Raw genomic sequence first — 12,500 nt, forward strand, 5'->3', positions numbered from 1 at the left:
TGAGTCACGATGACTCTTCCCGAGGTTCTTGGTTTACAGAGAGGGACCTCCTGAAGCCAAACAACAGACCACCCCAGGCCTTGTTTGACAGTGATGAAGACGATGATATGACATTGCAGGTCAGTGGATGGGGATGGGTAGCATTTATTTATTATTTTTTTCTTGTCTTTATTTAAATATATGTGAAATATATTTTTGTTACTGAATTCACAAACAAAATAGACTTGTAAACCTCAGTATTCACAGCTCATCTCATTAAAAGTTACATTTTGCAAAAATTGTTACAAAGTACATAGATTAATGTTCCATATGTTCGAGTCTAGACTGAAATTAAAGAGGAGATTACGATCAAGCAAGAACAGTTGGATAGCGAGATGATTGATGTAGGAGAAAGTGAAGCTCATCACGTTCCCAACATCAAGACTGAGGTACAAGAAGAGCCTCTGCCATGCTTAAAGCCCTCTCTTTTCACAAAATCTACTCCTCCTCCTCCTCCCTTAAAAAAGATAGAAGAACCACATAAAGAGGGCAGGGAACGGTAAGTTTTTAAAATTTGTATTTTTGTTATCTTGGTAGTAGTAGAGCCAAACTCGGAAGGTTATGGTTGAAAATTCCAAGTAAGAAAATGTACTATAATATATATAATTCTTTAATATAATATCATGTAGAGGCAGCTCATATTGGCAATTTTAACCACATATAAGAAAATAATTTTTGAAATGAACCTAGCTCATGCTTTCTCCATTGAAAGCATGGACATAATTGTGAGACATTCTGTTAAGCAAATATTTGTTATAAGAAAGTTTTCAGCCATACAGACTACAGTTTACTTCATATGGCCCATGACCCAGGTGCGGCCCATGTGTTGTGGACCCTACAATATGTACCCCTTTATTTTTTTTTCATATTTCATTATGAAAAAAAGAAAATCTTGTCACAACATATCATAATGGGGGGAAATACCACAAATTTCTTACATGCAAATTTGTTATACTTGCGACTACATTCTGTATTTTTATGAATATTTTTCCACTAGTAGTGGTTGTTATTTATTTATTTAGTAGTTTGATATACAGCCCCTCTACCCTACCTATGCAAATTGATGTACTAAGTAAACATTCCCTAGGTTGAGATCAAAGAATATAAAAAGTGTGACTGTGTCATATCAAATGACAAATATTATCTAAATTTTGCGAATTCTGATGCCTGAAAGATGTGAAAGTTCTATGGCTTTTATAGCTATGCCAACTTTAACCTTGGTAAGTTCCTAAATCAAGGAAAACATTTTTGATTTCATGGATATTTAAGATATCCTTTTCAAAGTGTATTAGTTTCTCTAAATGTATATTGTATATAGAAAAATTCTAGAATATTAACTTATATTTACATTAACTTATTGTATCTAATTTATCAATTAAGAATACATTCTAGTTGTGTAGATCCTCTATATCATGAGATAAAGATGGGAATTAGTTAGACAAAAACGGTTGCTACGTCTCCATCTAGGAGGTATTCTGATTATACACAATACATGCAGAAAGTGTCAAATTCAAATGGAAATGCAAAAATTGTCAGTAAAAGTGCTAGTGTGATAGTTCCAACAACTAGAATTAGGTATGTGCCCTCAAATATGTAATATCCCTCCAGTGTTTGGACAAGAAACTGTGCTGATGCTGTTGACAGTATGAAATACTCAATTACTTATTTATTTACCAATAGTTAGGACATCCTGTTGATCATTTATTAATTAACTGTAAGAATGCATATAATCACCTGGCTTTACAAATTTATTTACTGTGCCATATATTTGTGAAAATAAGGGTTGAAACATTTTATGTATAATTGCAAAAAAGTAGCATAGTCTTCAGGGGACTTTTGATTGTAGGTGCACAAAACTATCAGTTGACAGAAAATCAGTAATTCTACCACAGCTTGACATGAAACTTAGGGTGCGTTCCCACCAAGCCATTCAATTCAATTCAGTTCAATTCAATTCATTGCCATTCATGACTGACCATGATGCGTCACGTTAATTCCTATGTAAGCGTTCCCACCGCGCCATTCAATTCAATTCAATTCCTGGCCATTCACATTCAGGATGCGTTTGGTTCCATTTTTTCAGCATTGAATGACAATCATCCGACTGCAATATTACAAATATGGCAATAATTTAGCATGTAGCTCCAAGTATGTTTCCTAATATTTATATTTTGTACTATTTTTTAATAATAACTATTAAACAATATGCAAATAATAATATTCTATATTGAACGTGTTTAGTTCTCGTTCATTCAGTGCCCTCACAGAGCAACCGCTTCAGGACGTGGTGAGCGAATCATGAACTTGGAACACCTTATAAACTTAGTGCAAGACCGGTGTCCCATATATGATTTTAGTGATCCTTTGCACCGTAATCGGGATGCTATTTCTGCGTTATGGAAGGATATTGCAACAGAAATGAAATGCAAAGGTAAGTTTTATTACAGTTTTTATTTATCTAATTGAGTATGGAATATTGTTGGCGTTGGAGTTGAAGCATACCGCCTACACTTGTACAAATATAAACAAATATAACACAGATTAAATAGCAAGACGTTATACCTAAATACACAGAAGATATGGCATAGTATACAATAATATGTTCATTGTATAGTATATTCATCAGTGGATTTTTCTATCCTGCCACTCGACAGCTCCACCTTGTGAGACAAAATATTGTTTCAGTGTGTCGCGAATGGACAAGGCCTCTACTGTAGGCCTTGTACTTCTAGTTGGTGACATGCTCCTCATGTTTTGATGGTGGTCATCAATTGCATCATTAGTATTACTATCAAGGTTCATGTTGTCTTCATGGTGAATGAAATTATGAAGCACACAGATACTTTTAACTATTGCTTCAGATACCTCTGTGCTTGTTTCCAGTGATGTTTTCAGTACACCAAATTTCTGACTTAACATGCCGAAAGCACATTCGACAGTTCTCCTACCTCTACTAATCCTATAGTTGAATATTTTTTGAGAGTAATCTAGGTCCTTTCGAGGATATGGTCTCATTAAATTGGGCTTTAAAGGGAAAGCTTCATCACCTATCAGGTAAAAAGGTGTTTTGATATCTGTACCAGGTATTTCACTAGGCTGAGGGATATTTAAATGCCCAGAGAGAAATGACCTACCCATATTAGAGTTACTGAAAACTGCACTATCACTATTTCGACCATATGCTCCAACATCAATCATAGTAAAACAACACTTTGAATCAGCAATAGCCATTAATACAATAGAGTGATACTGCTTGTAATTATGGAAGAGCGAGCCTGCATTCGGTGGGCATTTCATCCGACAATGCTTGCCGTCCACACTTCCGACACAGTTTGGAACATTGCATTTTTCAAAAAAATTTCTTGCAATTTCTTTCCTCTGCTGATGATCTGGTACTGGCATATAATGCGGCTGCAACACCTCCCATGCAGCATTACTGGTGTCTTTGATAATTCTTTGCACTGAAGTCTTCCCAGTGCGAAACTGGAACGCAAGGGAAGAAAAAGACTCGCCGGTAGCAACATATCTGAAATAGAGATATGACATATTTGATTATAATAATGATATGACATATTATAATATGATTGATTCCACAAATAGTTATATGATGGGTTGTAATAATTAAAAAAAATGACAATAGATACTAAAAATGAAGTAATTCTAATTGTGACTACCATTAAGGGGACATGCGGCTCAAAAAAGAAAAAAACTTACACTTTTGAAGCAAAAAAACAAACTCTGAAAATTTGAAGGATTTTTGACCCATATGTTCCCTTAATAATTATTATTAGCATTGATTCTTCCTCTATTCACTATTATTATTTTTCTCTTTCCAGATTCCAAATGTAAGGAGAAATGGCAGCAGTTAAGGAGCAATTTCATGAGAGAAAAGAAGAAACTTGATACTCATCCATCTGGTTCAGCCAATGTCAAAGTAAGGAAATGGGTATTCTACAACACAATGGCATTCCTCACACCTTATGTGGCACCACATGCCACATCTAGCAATGTACCGCCACCCCTTGAGGAAATGAATACTGAAGTTGATACGGATGATGCTGCAGTTAATGATACTGACAGTGCGCGTTCAGTAGGAACTGCAAGTAATGTGGATGTCTGTGAAGAGGAAAGTAGTACATCTGCTATGAAGCAGCCATCATCTACAGCAAAGAAAAAAACTGCCACCAAGAAACGTTGCTGCGAGCTTCAAAGTGATGTAGATGAGCAAATCGTGGGGGAGTTACAAAAGATGCGAGAACAAGCAGTTAGTAGAAATGGAAAAGAATCAGACTCAGATTGTCAATTTCTGCTAAGTCTTCTCCCTCTCATAAAACAATTGTCACCTATGGATAATCTTGACATTAAAATTGAAATCCAACTGGCCTTTCGGAGAAAACTTGCAGCGAATGAAAAGTATAGCTACGGTTACCGTACTGCCTCACTACAAAAACCGTCTGAACCATCACCATATGCTTATGAAAGACCATCACCATATGCTTATGAAAGACCATCACCATATGCTAATGAAAGACCATCACCATATGCTAATGAAACGACATCAGCATATGGCCATGAAACACCATCACCATATGCTCATGAAACGACATCAGCATATGGTCATCAAACTACGTCAGCATATGCTAGTAAAGTGATGTTTGAGAAGTAACTTGCCTTTAATTGCCAATTAAAAGTGTTTAATTTTCATTTTATATTATTATTTTACATTATGTAGTTAATGTGCAGGGTAATATTTCCTTTTATAATCCCCTTTATAGGTAATTCAGTTCAATATATGTACTTAATTGGAATGTTAACACCATTATTTGTATCCATCATGTATCAGTATTGGAACAATAAACATCGAAAATAAAGTGTATCTCATTTACAGCTACATTAAACGCTCGACCAATTCATAAAGGGAATGATTTTAAATTATTTTCTTACCTTAGATAAAGGGCCAGTCTTTCTTCCGGTTGAATAGCACGACGGTAATTAGCGTTCTGTTTCTCAATGGAGGGCCGAAGCAACTCAACCAACATCTTAAATTGCTCATTATTAATCCTAAAGAAGTTATAAAACTTCTCTAGATTGTTGACCAAATCTGGGAACAAATGGGCGAATGTTCCAAATTCTGCTCTCCTACAATTTATTGGATGCACCCACATTTGTTTTCCTCCGCCTCTTTCTACGCCTTTTTAGCCATAGCAACACTGCTATTTCTGCAACGTCAGACACGTCCATCTCACTCAAAAAAGTGACTTGAATTGAATTGAATTGAATTGAATGGCTTGGTGGGAACACACCCTTAAAGATGTCAGTTGTATCAAATGTATTTGAATTTTTTTTCCCCCAACCAAAATGAATTTGAATGCAGGGTGTACACATGGGAATGTACAAGTCACCAACCCCATCCACGCGGGTGGCTGTAGCTCACAACCAATGGTAAAACAAATAAAAGGTATACTTAAAATCAGTTATGTAAATGAGTCATCCTAGTTCAAACTGATCAGGATGCTGAAAACATTGGTTTGGATAATGGCCATCCCCATCTTTGCTTTAAACTCAAAGTTTCTATGGGCACATTGGATTTGGCTGTTATTTTGCAGCCGATGTTTTCCACAAAGTTTTCAAAGGCAAAAGGTGCAAATATGTATCAGTCTGTAAGGGAGCCTCCGGGTTAGTACAGTGGTAACGTGTCGGCCATCTGAGGGGTCGGTGGTTCGCGCCCCGCCCAGGCGCGAGAAGTTGCAAGTGTCGCCCGGAGGTTACTGCTGTGGCTGGGCACCACGGCGGGTAAGGACTAGGTTCAGCCGAGTCAGCACCAGCTGACACACGTGAGCGAGTTGGCATTAGTCAACACAGGCCAGGCTCCCCTCATGGCATAGCCTGGGCGAGGCTAAGCTTCGCATATCGGACTTATCCTTATAGTCTGTAAGGGGGCTGATATTTATGCCATTTTGTATTTTTAGCCTTTCGGGCTGCTGACCCTGCAGCTAAAGCACATGAGATGATGTTTATTTATGCAAAAGTGTGTGTGCAAATAGGGTCCAAGAGTAAGCATTTGTCCTGCTTAAATGGAAATGCTGTCATATCTGGCCTCTTGCCATCTCCCTGTCAAGTCCAGCAGGTTTGTGGATGGATGGTATCCCCACTCTGCATTGCTCTCTTGATAATACCATTGTAAGGAGAGCATTTGGGTAACCATTGTGTACTGACCTTGCAGGACAGGGCATGACCTTCAGATTTGCATTTATGAGAATAGCACATAAGTTCACCAACCCTCTGAGTGATATGGAGGTTGTCATTGTTGAGGTGTGTTCTCATAGAGGTTATAGGGATTGGATACACTTTCGAGCTGAACATCAGCTAAGAGATGAGTTTTGGACAGTTGCTCTGCTTCCTTCCGCATGCACTTGAGAGAGGCTTTGGCCAATGTGAAATCCTATACGGTCTGTTTAGATTTTTTGGTAAGGGATTGGGATTTTGATAACATGTTTATGTATTTCTTCCTACTTGTGTTTATACATATTGTATTATTTTTGTTATAATAAAATAGTGTTTTATTTTTCAACAGAAATTATGAATATGATACACAGTTCAAGAGTCTCTATTAATATTTTCTTAGCAAAGACTGTAATAATTTCTTTGGTGATGTCAGTATTTGATTTAATGTTCTTTTATGTATATACTCAGGTTACGTCCCCTCAGTAGCTATGAAGAGCGACAGCTACTTCGCAAGCTAGAGCATTTACAAGAAGCTGGACCATTACCTCCTCATCTACTTCGTTTGCGTCGAAAACTTGTAGTAAGGTGTGAAGTGTTTGAAACTTTATTTGCCTTTTATTAGGGGCCAATATTATTTATTGTGTATTTACTGTATTTTATTTACTTTAGATTCATAATTCCTTATAATCTAAAATGAACTGAAATCCTGATGTAAACTGGAATTACTGAGCTTAGCATGCTAATTTGTTTTATTTTTCATAGATTTTGAAGTTTAATTTATATTCCATATTATTGTTGCAGGAAATCCAAATATGAACATGGCCTTCCTGTCTTTGACCTAGATGCAGAAATTAAATATATAAATTCTCATGGCAGACTACGAACTCGTCGAGAAAAAATATATTCGAAATTGTCAAGTGATCCTGGAGACTCAGCAGCACGTGTATTGGACAGGTTTCAGGTTGGATTCATGGCTGCTGTATTCATCATCAATCAGTTTTGTTTACTAATTTAGTTTACTCTTTCCTTTCTTTGTAATGAACAGCACTTTGTCTACTTCCATGTTGAGATTTGTTTATCTAAACAACTGATAGTGATTTTAGAAAAGTCTACCTGAGTAGAGAATAATTGTTTTACAAAATGCTCAAGAACTAAAGCCACTAAAGAGATATTAGTGTGTGATAAGATGATATGAACAAGCAATGGCCATTCATCATCCAGCAATCAGCATGGGAGTTTATTGTCATTTGTCAGTTATTATAGGACAAATGAAAATATATTTCTCTTAAAGGTTGCTATTGGTGATGAACATCAGAAGCAGACCAAGAATTCAAGCTTCTTGGTCAAACTTGTTGGTGATCCTGAAGGTTCATTTTCATACATCCACAGTCCTTACACCCTGCAGTAAGTAAAAGACATATGTAGTCACTTTTTATTTTCTAGACTTTTATCCTGAAACAAAATCTTGAATTAGAGATTTGAGAGAAAGAGTTTCTTCCTGCATTCTCCGAGTGATAAAGTTGTAGTCACTTTTCATTCATACAAGAATGAACACTGTTCTTTGTGATAAATGAAGTTGTGAGTGGGATTAAATATCTTTGTAGTGCAAGATATAATCAAATTGGTCAAATACAGCTCTTGCACTGCAAAGATATTCATTCTCATTTATACCTCTTTCAGATAAAAAATCAAATCTGCTTGTTATTTCATGAATAGAGGCTACCTTTATAATATTAAACCTAAACATTGTCAAAAGTCTTTCTAACCCCAGAATTCTCTTTCCCAGGAAACTGAAGCCCTTTATCAGACGAGACTATGAGTCTGTCCCACTCAAACTGAAACTGTTGCAAGAGATTATCCAGTACCCTCACCGCCACAACTCCGCTTGGCAGCCCCCAATGAGACACCCAATAGATTACTGCTATGTCACACCAAAACATATTCCAGCCATGAACCAATTAGCCAGACATTTCTTTTGGCCTGGCATTGACTGTAAGTGACTTATTTCCTTCCCCCCCCCCTCAAAAAAAAAAAAAAAAAAAAAAAAAAAATATTGCAAATTTAAAACGTAGAACTACTGAAATATTCTGTTGTAGAGATGTGAGTTTGTAGATGTGAAAGATGTTATTGTGAACTAGAGCTCAGTTTAAAAATCAGATCTCTGCTAATTTATATGTTTTTTTACCTCATTTTTTTATGATCAGTCAAATCAGATTATAAATCTTATAAATGAAATATATATATATATATATATATATATATATATATATATATATATATATATATATATATATATATATATTATCATTATTATTACAATTATTGTTATCATTATTGATTGTTATTATTATTGTTATTGTTGTTTTCTTCTGCTTATTGATGATTATTATTGATTGATTATTGATTGATTGATTATTATTATTATTATTATTATTATTATTATTATTATTATTATTATTATAATAATAATAATAATAAAAATAATAGTTATTATTATTATTATTATTATTATTATTATTATTATCATCATTGTATTATAGTTATTGTTATTGTTGTTATTGTTATTATTATTACTTTTATGTGTTAATTGCATCCTTGGCAGTGTCAGAAGTCCTACAGTACCCAGACCACACGTGCGTAGTGCTGTACCGAAACCTTGTTGTGGGGTTTGGAGTTCTTGTGCCGGACATTGGCTTCAACATGGCATACCTGTCCTTCCTCCTTGTACATCCCGAGTGGCGTCGAGCTGGCATAGCAACCTTTGTGCTATACCATCTTATTCAGGTAAGACTCCAGCTGATTTTACTTAGGACACCTGAAATGGAGAGCAGAACCGGCCTTTTGCATCCATCAGCCAATCACCGTCCAAACAGCCCAAGGTGACTTACCGATGGATGTGAGAGTCCTGTCCATATCTCTGTTTCAGGTGTCCCAAGTGTCTCTGAATATGAGCATAAGCAAAGCTTCAGTGCAGCACTAAATAATAATAATAATAATAATAATAATAATAATAATAATAATAATATAATAATAATAATAATAATAATAATAATAATAATAATAATAATAATAATAATAATAATAATAATAAAAAGAAAGAAAGAAAAAAAAAGTAATTTATTGCTTTCCTTATGATGATGATAGTGTTATTATTGTTATCATTAATACCATTATAATAATTATTACTTATTTTTATAATTATAAAACTTATTAATGTTATAACTATGATAATCAGTATCATCTTTTCATTATTATTATTTTATTATTAGTATCAATATCATTATTATTATTATTAATGTATTTGTTATTGTTATTATTTTTTACTATTTATCATTATATCATAATTGTTGTTGTTAGTATTATTATTGTTGTTGTTGTATTTGTTATTTTTATTGTTATTGTTATTATTAATAAGAATGATAATAATATTATTATTATTATTATTATTATTATTATTATTATTATTATTATTATTATTATTATTGTTATTATGATGATGATGAGGATCATCATCATCATCAAGGGGCTAACGCCGATGGGGGCGCATGGCCTCATCCACCCTTTGCTTCCAGCCACGAGGATCCCTCATGGCGAGTTTCCAGGCAGGCCCAAGTCATGACCTCCTGGGTCGTCCATTGGGCCTCCTCCACCCCATGGGACGACCTGCAAAGAGACAACCAGATGGGCAAGGTCATCCAAAGGGAAGCGAGCTAAGTGCCCATATAGCCTGAGTTGGCGATCCCAGATTATGCAAGTAACAGGTCCCATGCCAGTCTCACGGTGCAGCTGTCGGTTTGACACATGGTCCTGCAAACTGTACCCTATGATCTGGCAAAGAGACTTGTTGCAAAAGGCATTAAGACGAGACTCTAAGGCACTAGATAGCATCTAGGTTTCTCTTCCATAGAGCAAAACTGGCAGTATCAAGGCCCTAAAGACAAGTAGTTTGGTCCTGCATAGGACATCTCCAAATGCTCTGTCTGCCCATCATCCAGTCCATGCAGGTGTTGAAAAGTGTTGGCCTCACCAATGAATTAACAGAGAAGTTTGACAGGCCCCCACCACACTTAACAGCACTTTCTGTACCGGTATATAGGCATGCTATTAGGCCAATAATCTGTGTTGGAATTCCCCTGAGTCTCAGACTCTCCCATAGTGATTCTTGATGCACCAAGTCAAATGCCTTCTTGAGGTCGATGTAGCCTGCAGCCCATGACCAAACTCATGATGGCGTTCCACAATTATTTGAAGTGCTAGGATACTGTCTATTGTGGACTTGCCAGGAGGTGAATCCAGACTGCTCTGGTCTCTGATGCCTTAGTAGGTGGTTGCGGATCCGTTTCAGAAGAATGTGGGCGAAAACTTTGCCTGGTATGCTGAGCAGTGTAATGGCACGGTAGTTGCTACAGTCCCAATGATCCCCTTTCCCCTTCCAGAGAGGGATGACCATGCCTCACAACAGGTCAGGGGGAATGGTACCAGACTGCCAGATGGCAGCCAAGACTACATGCAAGCCCCAAGCCATTGGTTCACCCCCAGCCCTTAGAAGTTCAGCAGTGATATCCCATATGCCTGCAGCTTTCCCATACTTCAGCTTGGAAATTGCCATCCTAACCTCCATTAGGGTATAGGGTAGGAGGTTCCTCGCTGATGGGTGGGTCCAGCACAGATATTGTGATACCATTTGCATCCAAGCTAACTGTTGGAGGTCTACCTGGTACAACTGCTGAAAATACTTGGCCCAACGTTCACGAACCCCAACATGATCTGAGATAATCTGTCTATACACTGAGCGGACTGCAGTCATCTGCGAGGAGGGCTTAGAGTTCAGCTTTCTCAGGGCTTGGTAGGCAGGCCGAAGGTTATTTAACAAGAAATGGCCTTCAACCTCCTCAGCAAGATTCCTGATGAACTGTTCCTTGTCCCTTCTCAGCAGTGTCTGAGCCATAGGCACCAAAGAGTAGCGCATGACCTGATTGCCATTCAGCTGAGCCATGTGACACACTTCAGTGGCCTCCAATATCTCCAGGGAGATGGAATTCTGCCTTGCCCTTGGGCGTATGCTAATGGATTCCTGTGCTGCTTCGAGTGTTACGTGCTTGTAGAACTCCTACAAAGCAACTGGGTCTGTCAGGTTATCAAGTTCTGTGAATCGATCAGAGGCTGCTATGGTGAACCCATGGGCACACTCCTCCTCCCTCAGCCTGTCCAAGTGAAACACCCTAGAGTGGCCACTGGAGGGACAGGGAGTTTTGAAGTGACCCGTAGGGTAGTTACAACCAGTCTATGGTCAGTGCCACAGAACTTGGCACTCGGGTAAACTCTACAGTTCTGGAGGATCCTCCATCACGTGCTAACAGGAATGTGGTCGATCTCCTTGGCCAGTGTACCAAGTGATGCAGGTTGGAGTGCTGATACCAGGCCCCAGAGATCCTCATTCTCTGGGAGCCTAGCAAAGTCCCAGAGAAGAAGGCTGTTCTCAATGCTGGGATCAGCTCCTGAGCCATGGGGGCCGACAGACATCTCGCAGCCAGCTTGATCACAGCCGGATACCGCATTGAAGTCACCCAGAACAATGCAAATATTTCGCTGGGGGCAACTGTAGGCTACGGATGAGAGTTTGGCGTAGAACGCCATTTTCACATTGAGTTTGCAAACATCAGTAAAAGTGTACACAGCAATAAGATACATGAAGCCAAAAACATGCTTCAGTCCCAATGCCATAATATGCTTATCAACTGGTGTTACCTCAAGTTGGCTGGAGATGGCTATGGCTACTCCCTGGAAGGGATGACCATCTCTGCGGCCCAACCCGTAGTAGGTGTACCCACCCAAACTGATTGTGCTGCTACCAGGTCTTCTTACCTCTGAGAGGGCAGACACCTTAACTCCCAATCACTCCAATTCCCTCGATAGCAGGGGTAACCGCTCATCCTGCCACAAGGACCAGATGTTTCAAGCGCCTACCCGGATAGCTGACCTGAGGTTAAGCCACAGGTGGTTGCTCCGGGTGTATGCCACCTCTGCCACTCCCTCTGATGCTGCCTCAAATAAAGGGGTTTGGCAGACTGTGGGGCCCCCCCGCCCGCCTGTGGGGTTCCCGCATAGGCGGAACAAGTAACTTTTGTTCCCATGTTGTGCCACAACATTTGCCCTCCCAACGGGACCCACAGCCTGTCTCGCTGGGTTAGAGGGACAGCACCCCTCTCCCCAGCATATCCATTTATTTTAGTTGC

General features: G+C 38.2%; 2 protein-coding genes across 4 annotated transcripts in view; both read left to right on the forward strand.

The window, feature by feature from the left end:
- Nucleotides 1-12,500, forward strand: part of LOC119583701 (cysteine-rich protein 2-binding protein-like) — a 19,579-nt gene that overhangs the window by 6,034 nt on the left and 1,045 nt on the right. For all 3 annotated transcript variants that reach the window (XM_037932338.1, XM_037932340.1, XM_037932339.1), the window contains exons 6-12: nt 1-119; nt 324-538; nt 6,733-6,849; nt 7,066-7,225; nt 7,556-7,668; nt 8,051-8,256; nt 8,867-9,048. The exon at nt 1-119 is cut by the window's left edge and continues 97 nt beyond it. In XM_037932338.1, the coding sequence (XP_037788266.1) occupies nt 1-119; nt 324-538; nt 6,733-6,849; nt 7,066-7,225; nt 7,556-7,668; nt 8,051-8,256; nt 8,867-9,048 (1,112 nt within the window). The remainder of the gene's footprint in view (nt 120-323; nt 539-6,732; nt 6,850-7,065; nt 7,226-7,555; nt 7,669-8,050; nt 8,257-8,866; nt 9,049-12,500) is intronic.
- LOC119583702 lies at nt 3,709-5,172 on the forward strand. Its single transcript, XM_037932341.1, has one exon. It carries the CDS (start codon nt 3,920-3,922, stop codon nt 4,703-4,705), a length of 786 nt encoding a protein of 261 aa, XP_037788269.1. The 5' UTR covers nt 3,709-3,919; the 3' UTR covers nt 4,706-5,172.

The sequence above is a fragment of the Penaeus monodon genome, chromosome 17 (assembly GCF_015228065.2).
Source record: "Penaeus monodon isolate SGIC_2016 chromosome 17, NSTDA_Pmon_1, whole genome shotgun sequence".
NCBI classification, from domain to species: Eukaryota; Metazoa; Arthropoda; class Malacostraca; order Decapoda; family Penaeidae; genus Penaeus; species Penaeus monodon.

Bases quoted from the DNA above. Each gene is read 5' to 3' on its own strand.
- LOC119583702 (XM_037932341.1), top strand. From the start codon at position 3,920: ATGAGAGAAAAGAAGAAACTTGATACTCATCCATCTGGTTCAGCCAAT.